We start from the raw sequence: 13,894 nt of genomic DNA, 5'->3' as shown, positions 1-13,894 counted from the left end.
CTTACCTAAGTGATTGAAACTCCTCAACATCCTAAAAATATTAATTCATTCTGTCCAGAAAAAATATATATATTTCGGGCTTCAGTCATTGAATCAGTTCATTATTTTTGGATATACAGTGCTGTATAAGAGTATCTGCTTAATTGAGTCTCATGTTTTTAACCAGTCACTTAATAGGAACATCATATTTGTAATGAAAGGTTAGTTTTAGGTAGTCTCGATGTCTGGTAAGAAAGTAACTTTTTGGTACTAGACCATGTTAATAGTATGAAATTGCAGTATGTGCAGGCTTTGCTGAATTAATGTAACTTGAATTAACCTTTTTCATTGTGGTTCCAGAGAAATGAAACACATGCCCTGAGGTATAAAAAGACAATAAAATACTGTCTGTTTCAAGTACTTGTAATATTTGGAATGAATTGGTGTAACCACTAACCTTAGTGACCTAACTCCTGAGTTTGCATTTTGAATGGCACTTCAACAGCCTTTAGTAGCATTTGAAACTTGAAAGTAATTAACTGTTCTTTCAGCATGGCTAAGTAAATGCCTTAGGATGCTTTATAAAAGTTCCATTTCATGTCTTGGTTCACAAAACAGCCTAATGATTTAAATTGACGCTAAATCATTTTGAGTCAAGTCAGAACTGTTTTCAGACATACTATCACTGTATGAAGCCGTAGTTTATATACTTAGGAAGAATAGTTTCAATAAAACTATAGTAGGTTTCTAACTCAACAATGACATCAGTTTGCCATATATTGCTATTGAGAAAACAATGCTTTCACTGCTGATTTGAAAATCTAAACAATGCTCTTTATATCCTGGAATCTGCCACAATATATTATGTTTATTCCAGTTAGTAATGCTTAATAGATGTCTTTGAAGATGTTCTGGTTTGTTGCCCTTTGTATTGTGTTTATCATGATAGTAATTATTTAGTTTTGTTAAGATAAAAACACACAGTGATGACACCTGTGTTTGCTGGTTTGTAGCGTTGTATTTCAGCAATTGCTAACAGATTGCACAGATCGAAGCTTGCATACAAGTGTACCCTGCTAATTAGAAACACCATCTATCTGAGGCACAGCTAATCTTCAGTGTAATTTGTGCTCTGAGTTACTCTTTCTATAAATGAAAAAAGGTAGCATACTGTAGGATAATTACATGTATGTTGAAACAGCAATTCTGCTATTCCTCAGGAAATATTGAATGCTCAGAGATCCATTCTCCTTTTTGCTTCATTCTTTATTTTCTTTGTTTTAACTGTTCTTTTAAGACCATGACAAAATGATGAAGTACATAAATTCAACTTCTTGTCTGTTTGACTACCTGTATCTCAACACAGAGGGAAATGGTTAGCAGAAGAGGATAAATCTGAATCTAAAGCTTAGGGAAGACAGATGTCCTGCATTCATTGCATATTCTGTGTAGCCTTAAGAAGGTGGCAGTGTTTGCTGATAGATAGGTTAAGAATATTGGATCAAACAGTGCCTTATTACCGTGGCTTGATTTCATTCTACATGAATATATTTAACCAACAGGAAGGTGAATTTTTTGCAGATATGATGCATGAAAGAGCAGAGTAATTTAACCAGTATGGAAAAAAGAATTCGTTATTTACCTTTAAAAAAAGATGATGTCTGCAAATTATTTCTGCAGTCTAACTTCAAATAAGATGCCCATCACATAATAAATTAAAGTGGGTTTAAAACTTTGGTCAGTTTTGAAATCTTTATAATCCAAACTATCAAGATATCACATACATGCTTGCTCTGTGATACAGAGTATCATTTCTGTATGGTAGTTAGTGAAAATAACTATTACATGAAGTAGAAACAGACCTCTAGCAAAAAATCCCCAGCTCAAGAAATCCCCCAGCTTTTGTTTTGAAGGTCTTTAATATTAACCAGAGTACAGAACTTGAAAAATTACTGTATTTACTCTGCTTACAATTACACAGAAGTCTGAAAATATGAAGACTGAGTAGTTAAGTACATGAAAAATTATTAATAAAAAATTGCTTTTGTTTCTGTGCAGAAATTCCTGTTCTCATTATATATAAGGATAGGCTACAACATAAATTTTAGCTTAAAAACATTAGTTTTGAGTAGGATTAATATTAATATCCAGAACAAACTGTATTTGTATGAGAAAACCTGAGATATTCTTTTTAAATTGGGGGTTGCCATGGAGTGTCTAGTGAATAGAATTCCATTTGCACCTGGTTTAAAGTTACGTGGTATAAACTAAAAGCTTCAAGTTATGTGGTTTAAACCAAAAACTTGAGGTTAAAATCTCCAAGTGCATAAACAAAAGAATCTGAATATTGCAGTTTAATGAAAATAAGTCAGTCTGTAGTGGTGATTTCTTCATATCCATATTTTTATGGAGTCTTCAACTCTAATGTAGTACAAACCCTGTGGCTTATTTGAATGTTTTAGAAGCAGAAAAAATGGAAGTGTAATCATAGCTTCTTATACCTTACTGTTTTTCAGAGCCACCAGTTCCCATAGCTCCACCTCAGCTGTCCTCAGTTGGTGCAACATACCTGTGGATACAGCTGAATGCCAACTCCATCAATGGGGATGGACCCATTATCCAAAGAGAAGTGGAGTATCGAACTTCAAGTGGAAGCTGGTATGACATACAGCCCGTGGACTCCACAAGCTATAAGATTGGGCACCTGGATCCTGATACAGAATATGAAATCAGTGTCTTACTTACAAGACCAGGTGAAGGAGGAACAGGATCTCCAGGCCCAGCTCTCAAAACAAGAACAAAATGTGCTGGTGAGTACTCCAGAGTGATAGGAAAGTGATAAGCATCTTTCTAAGGGCTGAAACATAAGTTAATTCACTTTTTTCTGTATTTTTACTGTCTGATTTAAACCAGCTGGTTGCAGGAATTAAGACTGAATGATTTTAAGTGTAACCTTATTAGCATTTTCCAGCTACAGTGACCTTGAAAGCAACCTTCTGTGCCTTCTGTAGGCGAAGTCATGACTGTGCATGCTTTTTTTTTTTTCAATGTCAGTCATGTCAAACTTGTAGATAAAGTGGAAAGTGATCCTGTGTAACAGCAAAAGCATTCACTGTTGAGTCTCAATTAGCAGATGGGGTTTAGCAAAGGACTGCTTTCTTGAGTGACTGACAGCATGTCTCTTCACTAAATGAGATAGTGCAATTTCTGGTGCGTTGTAGCAATCTTGGCTCCTGTTTTGGATGTTATAATTAATAGAGCTGACCTCTGATTGTAATAGCATACAAAGTTCACCTATTATATAGAAGCAATTGTAGAATAATTTTCAGTAAGACTGGCAGTGATATTAGTTTGGGATTTAGCTGTTCAGAAAATAATAGAGGATACTGTGACCTTGATTTTCTTTGGTTGTTAGTATTTTCCCCCAATATTTTGAATCATCTCTCTGCTGCTGTAAAGCTGGTAGAAGATAGGCAGGATTGCAGTTAGAGGAAATGGGAGTAACAAGTGTTATTAGCTTATTGTTCTTAGTCTTTTAAAGAGTTACTTGGTCTTACTTGTCTTTTTAACAGGAAAAATTATGTACTTCAACAGAAAAAATATATTTCCATTGCATATTCTTTTGTAAAGTCACCTGGCCACCTGTCAGTGAGTAAATGTCATTGCAGTTGGATTGGTGTGATGTCAAACACGAAATGAAGTATAGTTGCTGTCAGAATCCCACTAATGTGTTCTGAAGATGCAAACTTCTACACGTACTAATCCTTTGATGGGTTTTTTGGTATTTTTCTTCCTCTCATTGCTGGAAAGAAGTATTTAATGAAAAGTACTGAAAAGTGGTACGGCTAAATCCTAATAATAGTAAAGTATTTTGTATTTGTATGATTTCTCTCTGCTAGGCTAAGATAACTTCAGCTTAGTCAAAAGTGGAGCGTAAAAATTGCATATGGTTCCCTTAATAGTAATGTAAATGTCTCTCTAGACAAGGTAAGTATGTATTTAATACACAGGTATTTCAGTTATTTTAAAATTAAACAGTTTTTCTAATAGCTTGTATGATCAGGTAATGTAGTACTGGGTGCTGTGTAAGTGAGCCTGTCTGTCCTGTAGGGTTGTGTTGTGTTACCAGCCTTGGATTATTTACAAATCCAAAATGCACTGCCAAACAGGCTGCTATTAAGGAAATTTAACTCCACCTCAGCCAGACTTAGTAGAGAGTGATATCCAGAATTTTAGTTATATTTAAGAAATATATTTAAGGATATCATATGCTTTCTGTTCTTCTCAGTGGTACATACTGTTCAGTATTAAAACAGGCATTCAGTGTCATAAACCACTGTGTACTGGAAGTGTTTTTTTACCTGGTAAGGTCTTGTAGTATATCAGAATTATTTGTGTTTTCATTAAGCTAAACAGTAACCTTCTTAAATTAAAAGCAGAAAGTTAAATGACTGAAAAATGTAAATTGAATGATGGTATTAAATCTGTCTCTACAAATTAGCTTTTTTATAACAGAAGACCCTGCTTCGAAGGTGTAGTGGTTATTGGTTAACTGTTAGCAAGTGACATGCTAATAACTGGCCCAAGGGTTTAAAAAGAGATGCTGATAAACTAATGACAGTATAATTAAGCTGGGTAGGAGTAAAAAAAATGCCAGTCTCCAAAGCATACCATAGAATTAATAAAACAGGAGTCTTTAAGAGAAGAATCATTGCACCTTTTTAATTACTGTGATAATTGCATGCTGCTTGCCTGTTCCCTAGGGGAAGATAGTGTACCACTTGGAGACTTGAAGCAGTATGCTAGGCATTCAATAATCTTAATAGTTCTCCAAAGCATTTGAAATATGTTTTCATTTTAGCAAAATGAGATTTCAGAGGCTTGTAACAGACAACTTTTATCTGCAACTTTACTAAATAAAGGCGTCTATAATTAGAAAGCAGAGAAAAAAAAAAATCTTTCCAGACTTGGTTGCATCACACTTGCTGGAACAGTTGCCACTTTAGAAAGTGCTTTGTTTCCTTTTGATGAAATAAAATGTAAGTGCTCTTTCAGTGTAATTCTCAGAAAGCCAAAGAATTGCATTCAGGTCTGGATTAGATTTAACCTAAAATGTGGAGTTCAGGTTTGAAGGAGTTTAATGGATTTTGGCCATGGTGAACCACATTTGAGTCAGACTTAGAAAAAAGGGGTTTTCTAATTTCAAAGTGTGAAATGGAGGCCTTCCTAGGTTGTCTGAGATTTAAATCACCTCTTCCTATGCTCAAAGCTCCCTCTCCCCACAGCTATCTCATATGGAGTTGTGAACCTCGAATGCAGAATGCCAGGGATGGGGCATGTACAGCTTCTCTGGGCAACCTGGTCCTACTGCCTCACCACCCTCACAGTAAAGAATTTCTCCCTAATACCTGTTGTAAACCTACTTCCAGTTTGAAGCTCTTCCTGTTGTCCTATCAGTATTGTTCCTGATGAGACCCAATCTGACCTAAAACCAGTGGAACTGGTAGTAAAGTAAAACTAAAGTAGATATGTTGAAGGATTAATAAGACAGGCTATGTTTTGTAGTTTTTTCTTATCCATATCGGTATTTCTGTGGGTAGATTTGTTTCAGGGCTTTCCAGCATGCTTCGTCTTTGACATTCATTGCAATCTTGATCTGTGTCCCTGCATTCTGGTGGTGAAACAGTGCCCCAGTTAAAACACACCTGAATAATGCAGAACTGCTAAATGAGCTCCTGCAATTTTTTTTTCCTGTGCCTCCCTCAATTAGGAGACTTTATTTCTAATTTATGTTGTTCCTTGAATCTGCTGGTGAACAGATATGTCTTAAAGACAGGTACCCAGCTACCTTAGGAAAAAAAGTTAAAATAAAATCCTCCCTCCTGCTAAGGGAGGGGATTATTAAGGCCCCCTAGGTAAAATTGTTTTCTTTTTCTCATAATTTTTTTTCCACTGTGACATTTGGCATAATTTGTGAAAATTAGCATATTTTTCCTTTACTGAACCAGAAAACTCTATTGCAATGTAAGAAAACTATATATTTATATATATATATATATATGACTGCCATGAAAGAATCTTTTGATAAATTATCCCCAAACTGTGGAGTTTTTTTAACAGTCAGATCTCTACTTCTTTTTGCTAAGACACAATTACTGCCCTAGAGTAGTTGCAAAAACAATCACTGGCAGTTTAACCAATAATTTTCATACAATGAAGTAACAGGGATGTTTTAATTAACATAGTTGATGTTGTTGTCTCTTCTATCCCATCACCTGAGCTTGTCAGGAGGAAAGCTGTTAGTCCCAGTACAACTGAGCTCTTGAAACACTGCTGCAGGTTTGTTGTAAAATGTCTGGTACTCCTAGAAGGCTTGTTACAATCTGGAAGAATAGGGCAGAGGAACTCTTCAAATCTCTTCTCTTGAAAGAGAATAATCTCTGTTTTTCTCAGTTTGCTCATTGCTTTGGCTTCAGCTGGTTAATCTTCCAAGGTGTCAAAATTGCTTCACTGTTCTGTGCTGCCCACTGGAATCTACTGGCATTGTGAACAAAAAATCTACATGTGTCAGAATACACTAATGGAATGAGTATCTTCTTCTGTGTGACCAATTCAGACCTGCATCAGGTTGCACCAGGCAGAAGTATCTCTGGGCAGATGGCACAGGAACTGTCTTGAACCCGGCATTTAAATTCAGTGTGCTCAGATATGCTGAACAGTACTCAGTGCCACAACCTTCCTCCTGCCTCATGACATGGAGCACTGCCCAGGTCCTACAGGAACAACAGTCTGTATCTTCTTGTGTACATCATTCTGAATAATAAGTCAATTTTGCAGTTGGTTTTCCCTGTTTTCCCCCCTTCCATCTTCTTTTGTTAATAATTCCCTAGGTAGTCTCTCACTTTGTCAATGTCCGTGCCCTAGCCTTTCTTGAAACTCAGTGATGCCTACTGCTGGTTTCCATGCCCTCCCCCATTCTATGTCACTATTAGGAAAGATGAGTTCCTTCCAAGGACCTTCTCTAGGCTGAAATGGCAGCTTCCTTCCTCTGTCCTTCAAGACTTGAATCTTTTGACCTTCTTGTCTCAAGAGCAAGGATCTTACTGTCACTGGGAATTAAGTTATTCCTTCTCGTTGCTATACTGTGGGGAGCTGCCTGTGAAGAGGTTCAGGGTTTTTTCAGGCATATAACAAAGTCTTAACATTGCTTAGTTTTGTGATCATAGGAAAATGTCAGCTTGAAGCCATACTACAGGTTTTTTTCCACAGCTCTTTCTCTTAGCAATTTTCTTCAGAAGTTTTAACCAAGGTTTTCGCAGCTGTGTTGTATTAGAGCTAGACCTCAGGTCAGAGACACCTGAACCCTGAGGAGTAGGGTACAGATATTGCACCATTTTATTTTCCATGGAAAAGTTTCATGATATTTGTAAAGTCTCCATTCCTAACCTGAAACTGTAATAAACTTTAGTAGAAAGTTGTATCGATTTATCAGAACTAGAAATCCACAGTGAACTTATATTTTATTTATGGTTTTATTATGAAACTAAAATCCTACTGTGTTGTCCTTTTTCCCAATGCCTTTCTGATACACAAACTGTCTCACATAAGGTCACTTTCTCCTAAGGGTAAAAGCTGTTTTAAAGTAAAAGTTTTGGATTTTCTGCACTGTAGCAGTGAATTGCAGCTTTCAGATGTGCAGGAGGTAAATGGGAAGATTTTAATAGAATTCCAAGAAAATACTGCGTAGGGAGATATATGTCCAACTGTTTGTGACAGATCACTTCGGATGGCGGAGCAAAACAGAACTGCATCTTCTTGGAAGGGGTCCTTCAGAAAATATGAGTGGTATTCAGCATTGACCAGTGTATGAAAGTTCTTCTTTGGCAGCCACTTGTCCAGAAACAAGCACCCAAGGTGTTACTTAGTGAGATGACTTTTCTGATGCCGTGTAACAGAACAGCCTCCCCTTGTGTTATCAGGAATCTTGGGATGGGAAAACCCCACATAATCCAAATTCCTGCCATATACAAATCTCTTCAAATCCAGTTCTCTTCCTCCTTTTTTCACAGTCTAGATCTTCCCCTAGGAGTCCTTTAAGTTCCCAAAAAAAAAAAAAAAAAAAAAAGAGAGAAAAAAGAAAAACACCAAACAAAAAACTACAGTCTGGAGAGTCTCACCATAAACCCTGGGAAGATGATGGAACAGCCACTCTTGGAAACCATTTCCAGGAACACAAAGGACAAAAATGTGATGAGATGTAGTCAGCATGGGGATGGGAAGTCATGCTTGATGAAACCCAAACTCCTTCTGTGGTGAAATGTTTTTTTTAAGTGAGTAAAGAGCAGTGGAGATAATCAAAAGTTGTCTGGACATCATACAAGATGCTGTGGTTGGCACTGGTAGAGCAGGGGTGAGGATTGGACCAGATAAGCCAGACCCTTCCTATCTCAGCCATTCTGTGATTCCAAGTTTCGGAAGAGAAATTCTGGGAAGAGAAGCTGTCACCACAGTGACACAGTTTGTTAAATTCACCTGGACTCTGCTTTAATATTCAGGGATGTATCATGGTCTTTCCATTGTGTTCCTGTCCTTGTCTGAAGCTGTATAAGCAGTGAAGTACAGTGTGACGGAAAGACTTTATCACACACAAAAGTTTGAGTTCCACTGTATTGTTCTGGATGCTTCTCTAGGTTTGTTGTTGCCAGTGATAGCAAAAATAGAACATTTTCTTTCAGGAAATAAACATCATGAGAGTATCTGCCCTTTCATGCCAAACATGTCTTTCCTTTGCAGGGGAAATCATGGGTTGGTTCTCCATCCAGTGAATTTTCAACCTGCGTACACAAAAACTTCTCCTAATATTGGCAACCAAGAGAACTGGCATTATATAGAAATTAGTAATACCTGCACTTTTGTGTCTCCATTGGTCCTAAATAAATAGGTTTTGGTCAGATAGAGCATTCAGTGGTGTCACTTGAGAAAAGAACATTTTCACTCCTCACCACATGAAGAGAAGGGAAAAAAAGGACAGGAAAACTGCTGCAAGTATGTAGGTCTATTGGCTCTCTTTCTGACACATGTGCTGAAGTATAAAAGGAATATAGACACATAGTGTTGGTAAAGACACAGAGCATGAAACTTGACTGTCAAATCAGGATTTTTTTGAGAAGCTCCACATTAGAATAAGGAGAAACATTTGGGATTCTTCCCTGACAGTTACAGCTGGGTTAATATACAGATGGAAACAGAGTGTATATAAAAATAACTGCCGTCGCTTTGGTTTTGTGAAAAGCAGTCATATAAATGGAGACTTATTTCTTCACTTTAATAGATTCCCATTTCAAAACATTTGCAGAGGAAGAAATTAACCTGCTCTTTGAGACAAATGAACCTTCACTAACTTAGAGCAAACCTGAGGGGCAAAATTATTAATTTCACATCTGCCAGGTGGAGGGAATGTGAGGAAAACATAATGACCCTTAAGGAAAAGTAGATAATATGATTTCCCCTGTGACATATCTTCATCTCCAGTCTTTGTTGCAGTCTCTTATTAGTTACAAAGATAAGCTCAAAAACACACACTCAAACAATTATTGTACCAAACTTCAGTTCAGTAAGAATTGCTTGTTATGGAGTGAGAAAAAACCCAACAAGCTGGGAATGTACTGATTATAAATAAAAGACTGCTATGTGGGCACCTTTAATGGAAGTGGTAAATTAGAAATAGTTGTAAAAATACTGTTTTTACAGGGTGTTCCTTAGTATTACTCTGTTCTGAACAAATGAAATGTAAGCTGTTTCATACATGCTTTGGATCTCTCTCTTCTTAGAAGTATATTATTACTGCAAATTTAAATGAATGCGTTTGTACTCTGTTATTAAAAGCAATTAAAAATAACAGGAAAGGGCGTGCTGTGTCTTTCCAGTGAATATCAAATGCCACCACCTTGTGAAGGTAATCCCATTTTTCCTTATGACCGACCTGCATGGCAGGAGGGAGCACCCAGTTAAGTACAAGTCTGTTGTCAAATGGAATATTTGATGTTAGACTTCTACTTGTTTGCCCTGAGCCTCCTGAATTGGGGCACTAGTTTGGCTCTCTGATCTTCTGGAATTAAATTTTGGCAGTACTGTGTCAAATAATTTTAAATTTTAAGCAAGTTATTCAGATGAAATTTGCCAGTGGTTTTAAAGGGTGTTGAAAGATGGAAATGGATGAACAGACAGGCATGCTCCTTGGTTTTATTATTTTAAGGCTCACTCTTTTGTTTGAGACTGTTAGACCGTGTGCTGTCTTGCCCAGCAGCTTTGGCCAGCTTTAAAAACACATAACTGCACAATTCTGTTGAAGTATCTGAAGCATGAAACATCCAGGAATGATGTAGAAACACAGAGATGCTTTAGGTTTTTAAACCTTTTAGTAGTTCGGGGTTTTTTTTCCAAATTACAAAAAAAAAAGTGCTTATCATAGGTTTTTAGAAAGAATGGTATATTAATTTTCCCTCACTTCAAAGGAAAATGAACAACTACACCACTCAGGTGCTTCCAGGTTTATTCAGTACTTGGGAGGCATTTTTGTTTTGCAAACCTGTTTGTTTTGCAAATGTAGTCGTTGCAGAATTCAGTCCAGCCTCCTAAAGAGTCCCAGTAAGAAAAAGCTGATGCTGAGTTCTGGCTTTTCTGTTATTACCTTTTTCTATAAAGTTCGGTTACAACGTTATAGCCTAGACTGTAGGCTGTGTGTCAAGTTTGAGACCTGAAATCGGGGCAGATCCTGATGAAGAGATATCCTGACTTTGGAGATAAAAAATTCTCCCTCTTCAGAGTACTAGGTTGTTGCTGTGCTATAAATAGATAATACTGTCCTACAATCCAAGGATCTCTCCTGGTGAGCAAGTGTGCATCACATTTCTGTTTACAACAAAAATAAAGTTGAGACAGTTCACAGAGCACTAGACCTCAGCTTCTGTAGCTGTAAAAAATAGAGTTTTGGTAACCCATCTAATTGCTGCTGAGTGTGTTTAGGCAGAGAAGGGCATCCCCATGGAGCTGAGATTCTAACAGACTCTTAAGAGGCCAGAAACATATGAGTGAGGAAAACTTCTCTGTACTCATTTTTTTTCTTACTCTGTGTCTACATAGCTAAGTGAATTCTGGCCCAGGAAATGAAACATTTTACTGGAAAGCATTCAGCGAGGAAATAGTAACCTAAATCTCTAAGAAGAAATAAGAAATAAAATTGGGAAAGGCTTTGCCTAGCATTATCATGAGGTACTGTGTTGAAAGACAAATAGAGGAAATTAAAATCAAATTGCCAGTAAAGTTAATGACTTATGGCTCTTGCACTTCAGTATGCCCAGCCATCTCAAATGGTTTCAACAACTGTATTTTCAAATTTATACTTTTGATGTCTGCATTTAGCTCTCTTTTACTTTATACCATCATTTGAGCACCCTTGTTATTATTTAAAATATACTAATAACTATCTCTGTTCATGCTTACTCATTCCAAAAGAAATAAGGGCTTTCTTTTGGAAAAGGGAGAGTTCAATTTAATTTGTTATTTCATGATTGAGAACTTTCAAAAAGCTCTCTTGAAGGTATTTTCGTGCCAAAATTTTGCAGTAGAAAAATCATATTTATAGTGGACTAATATCTTTTAGTATTATCATATGGAAAAATGCATGTAAAGCAAAAGGGTAAAAATAAGTGTTTATTCTTGACATGCAGAAGTGCCTTTTAATTTCTAAAAATTTGTGTTCTTTAGAAACAAAAATCAAATTGTCAGTTGCTCTTTATTTTGACTATCTCTGCGGATGTTTTGTTTGCAGTTACCTTAAAAAAATAATTTAAAAAAATCAGTAATTTTTTAATTACTGTTGTATAGTGTTGAATTCGAGAGGATTAACCAATGTATAACTGGCATGTTTGGCCAAGTAAATGAAAAAATAACTTTTAATGACTTGAGCATAATTATGGATGACTTTGAAATAACAACTGGCAAAAGTTGTACTATAATTAAATTTCCATTATAAAAGTTTGAGGGTTTTGTCTGACATGTAAGGCTAGATTGTGAAGAGTATTCATTTAAAAGAGGAAAAATTAGAGAGCTATAATACAGGGTAATCAATGAAAGCATTTCTTTTGTCAAAAAACCTTTCACTGACAAACAGCATTGCATTGTTAGTTGTTCTAAAAAGAAACTAAAAATCCTTTTGTTATTTTTTTCACTCACCATAAAAGGAGATGAAAAATTCTGTTGGTTGGATCATGCTGTAATTCACAGTAATATTATTCAGATAGGGCTTCTCAGACTGTTTCTCTTCATTAACCTTTACTTTGTGTAGTCTATAACTAAGACTGTTTATAAAGAAATACGATCTTTTTAAGGCCATTTTAGCAAGATTCTGTTTAGTCTCGAGCAGGGTTGTTTCTGATAGGAGAAGTGACAGTTTATTCTCATTTTCAAACTGTCCAGTTATTGGTTGAGATAGACCCTTTGCTTTCCAGTACTGGAGTCTCAAAGAAAATGAATAAAAGCATTATGAGGCTATTCTGTTCATTTCTACATAATCTTTCAGAAGAAGTGCAGCAAAGATTAGTATTTAAAAAGTCTGGGTACTAGATTTTCACAAGCAACAGCAAAGCTCAAAATAATCACTCTCATTTAACAATTAAATAAGTCATTCTTCTTCCATAGACTCATTTGAGCTCTGCATTTACAGTAGTGTTTTATGTGCTTCAGCTATCCCTGTTAATTAGGCACAGGTCGAATTGCACTCTGACTCCTCTTAATATAATATCTGTTCATTCTTTAAACAAAGTGTATATGTCATTCATCTCAAAATATGGTTGGACTCTTGACTGAGTGAAAATTACTTTCACCTTACCTATGAGTCTCTTAAAACAATGAACTACTACTGCTCTGATAACATCACAAAACTCTCTGGTGTCAATCTATCAAAACTAATTTATTTCATTCTGTGTTACAGTGACACAATCTCTGCTAAGCAGTTAGTGTACAATATGGTATTGGGTTCCCAAAAGAAGTGACTTGAAAATGGTTTATTTTCATAATGATAATTTTCTGTCTACTAGAATTCAAAGTGGTTGTTTACTGCTACGTGTACTACCACTTTAATGTTAATCTCTCCACTTACAGATCATTGCTTATGAAAGCAGCCAGTGTTAAAATCTTAAAAATCCATCAGGAAAGTACTTCTTTGCATTCATTTTTATGCTGTGCCGTAGTTCCTTCTTGATTGTTACTGCAGGTTACTGAGACCGGTTTGTATGTCTTCCTTCTTTTCATCCAAACAACTGGCTTTAATCTTCGCTTAAAATGGTTTAACCCTTGATTTTTAAAACTATATGATTTGCAGTTAGATAACATCCTAGAGGTTTATGCTGCATTTGGAGCTTTACAGATGCACAGTTCTGCAGTGGATCAGATACAAAGTTTTTTCTTTAATATGTTTTGAGCTGTCTTCTGTTATTGAGAAGTTTTAAGTGGCATGACCCTAGATGTCTTCTGTAACAATTGTAATCTAAGAGCAGTTGATTTGACAAGTTGAAATGCTGAAATGGCAGGGCAAGAGTAAATTGAAAAGAGCCTTTTCAATGTCTTAAGGATGCAAGAAGAAAAAGATAGCTTTCAGGGAATTCTGTGAACATAAGTGAATTCCAGATTCACCTAAACATTTAATTATTTCTTCATAGCAGCTAGCTTATTACTTTGATCAGAAATGATTGTATCTAGCATATCTGAGCAACTGAAGGGAGCTAATCTTAATGAAGTTCTTCAATTGTATATAAATTATGACTTAATTTTCAGATTTTCAACACATGCATCTAGGTTTATTTTTGTAAGCACAAGTAACCAATTTTTTTTTTTTTTTTTTTTTTTTTTAATTTTT

General features: G+C 36.0%; 1 protein-coding gene across 9 annotated transcripts in view; it reads left to right on the top strand.

Moving 5' to 3' along the window:
- Window positions 1–13,894, top strand: part of PTPRM (protein tyrosine phosphatase receptor type M) — a 437,540-nt gene that overhangs the window by 171,364 nt on the left and 252,282 nt on the right. For all 9 annotated transcript variants that reach the window (XM_083866169.1, XM_083866171.1, XM_083866170.1 and 6 more), the window contains exon 7: window positions 2,496–2,789. In XM_083866169.1, the coding sequence (XP_083722295.1) occupies window positions 2,496–2,789 (294 nt within the window). The remainder of the gene's footprint in view (window positions 1–2,495; window positions 2,790–13,894) is intronic.

Source organism: Zosterops lateralis (genome assembly GCF_965231275.1).
Source record: "Zosterops lateralis genome assembly, chromosome: 1".
NCBI lineage: Eukaryota > Metazoa > Chordata > Aves > Passeriformes > Zosteropidae > Zosterops > Zosterops lateralis.
This window is presented reverse-complemented; position numbering and strand designations above follow the sequence as displayed.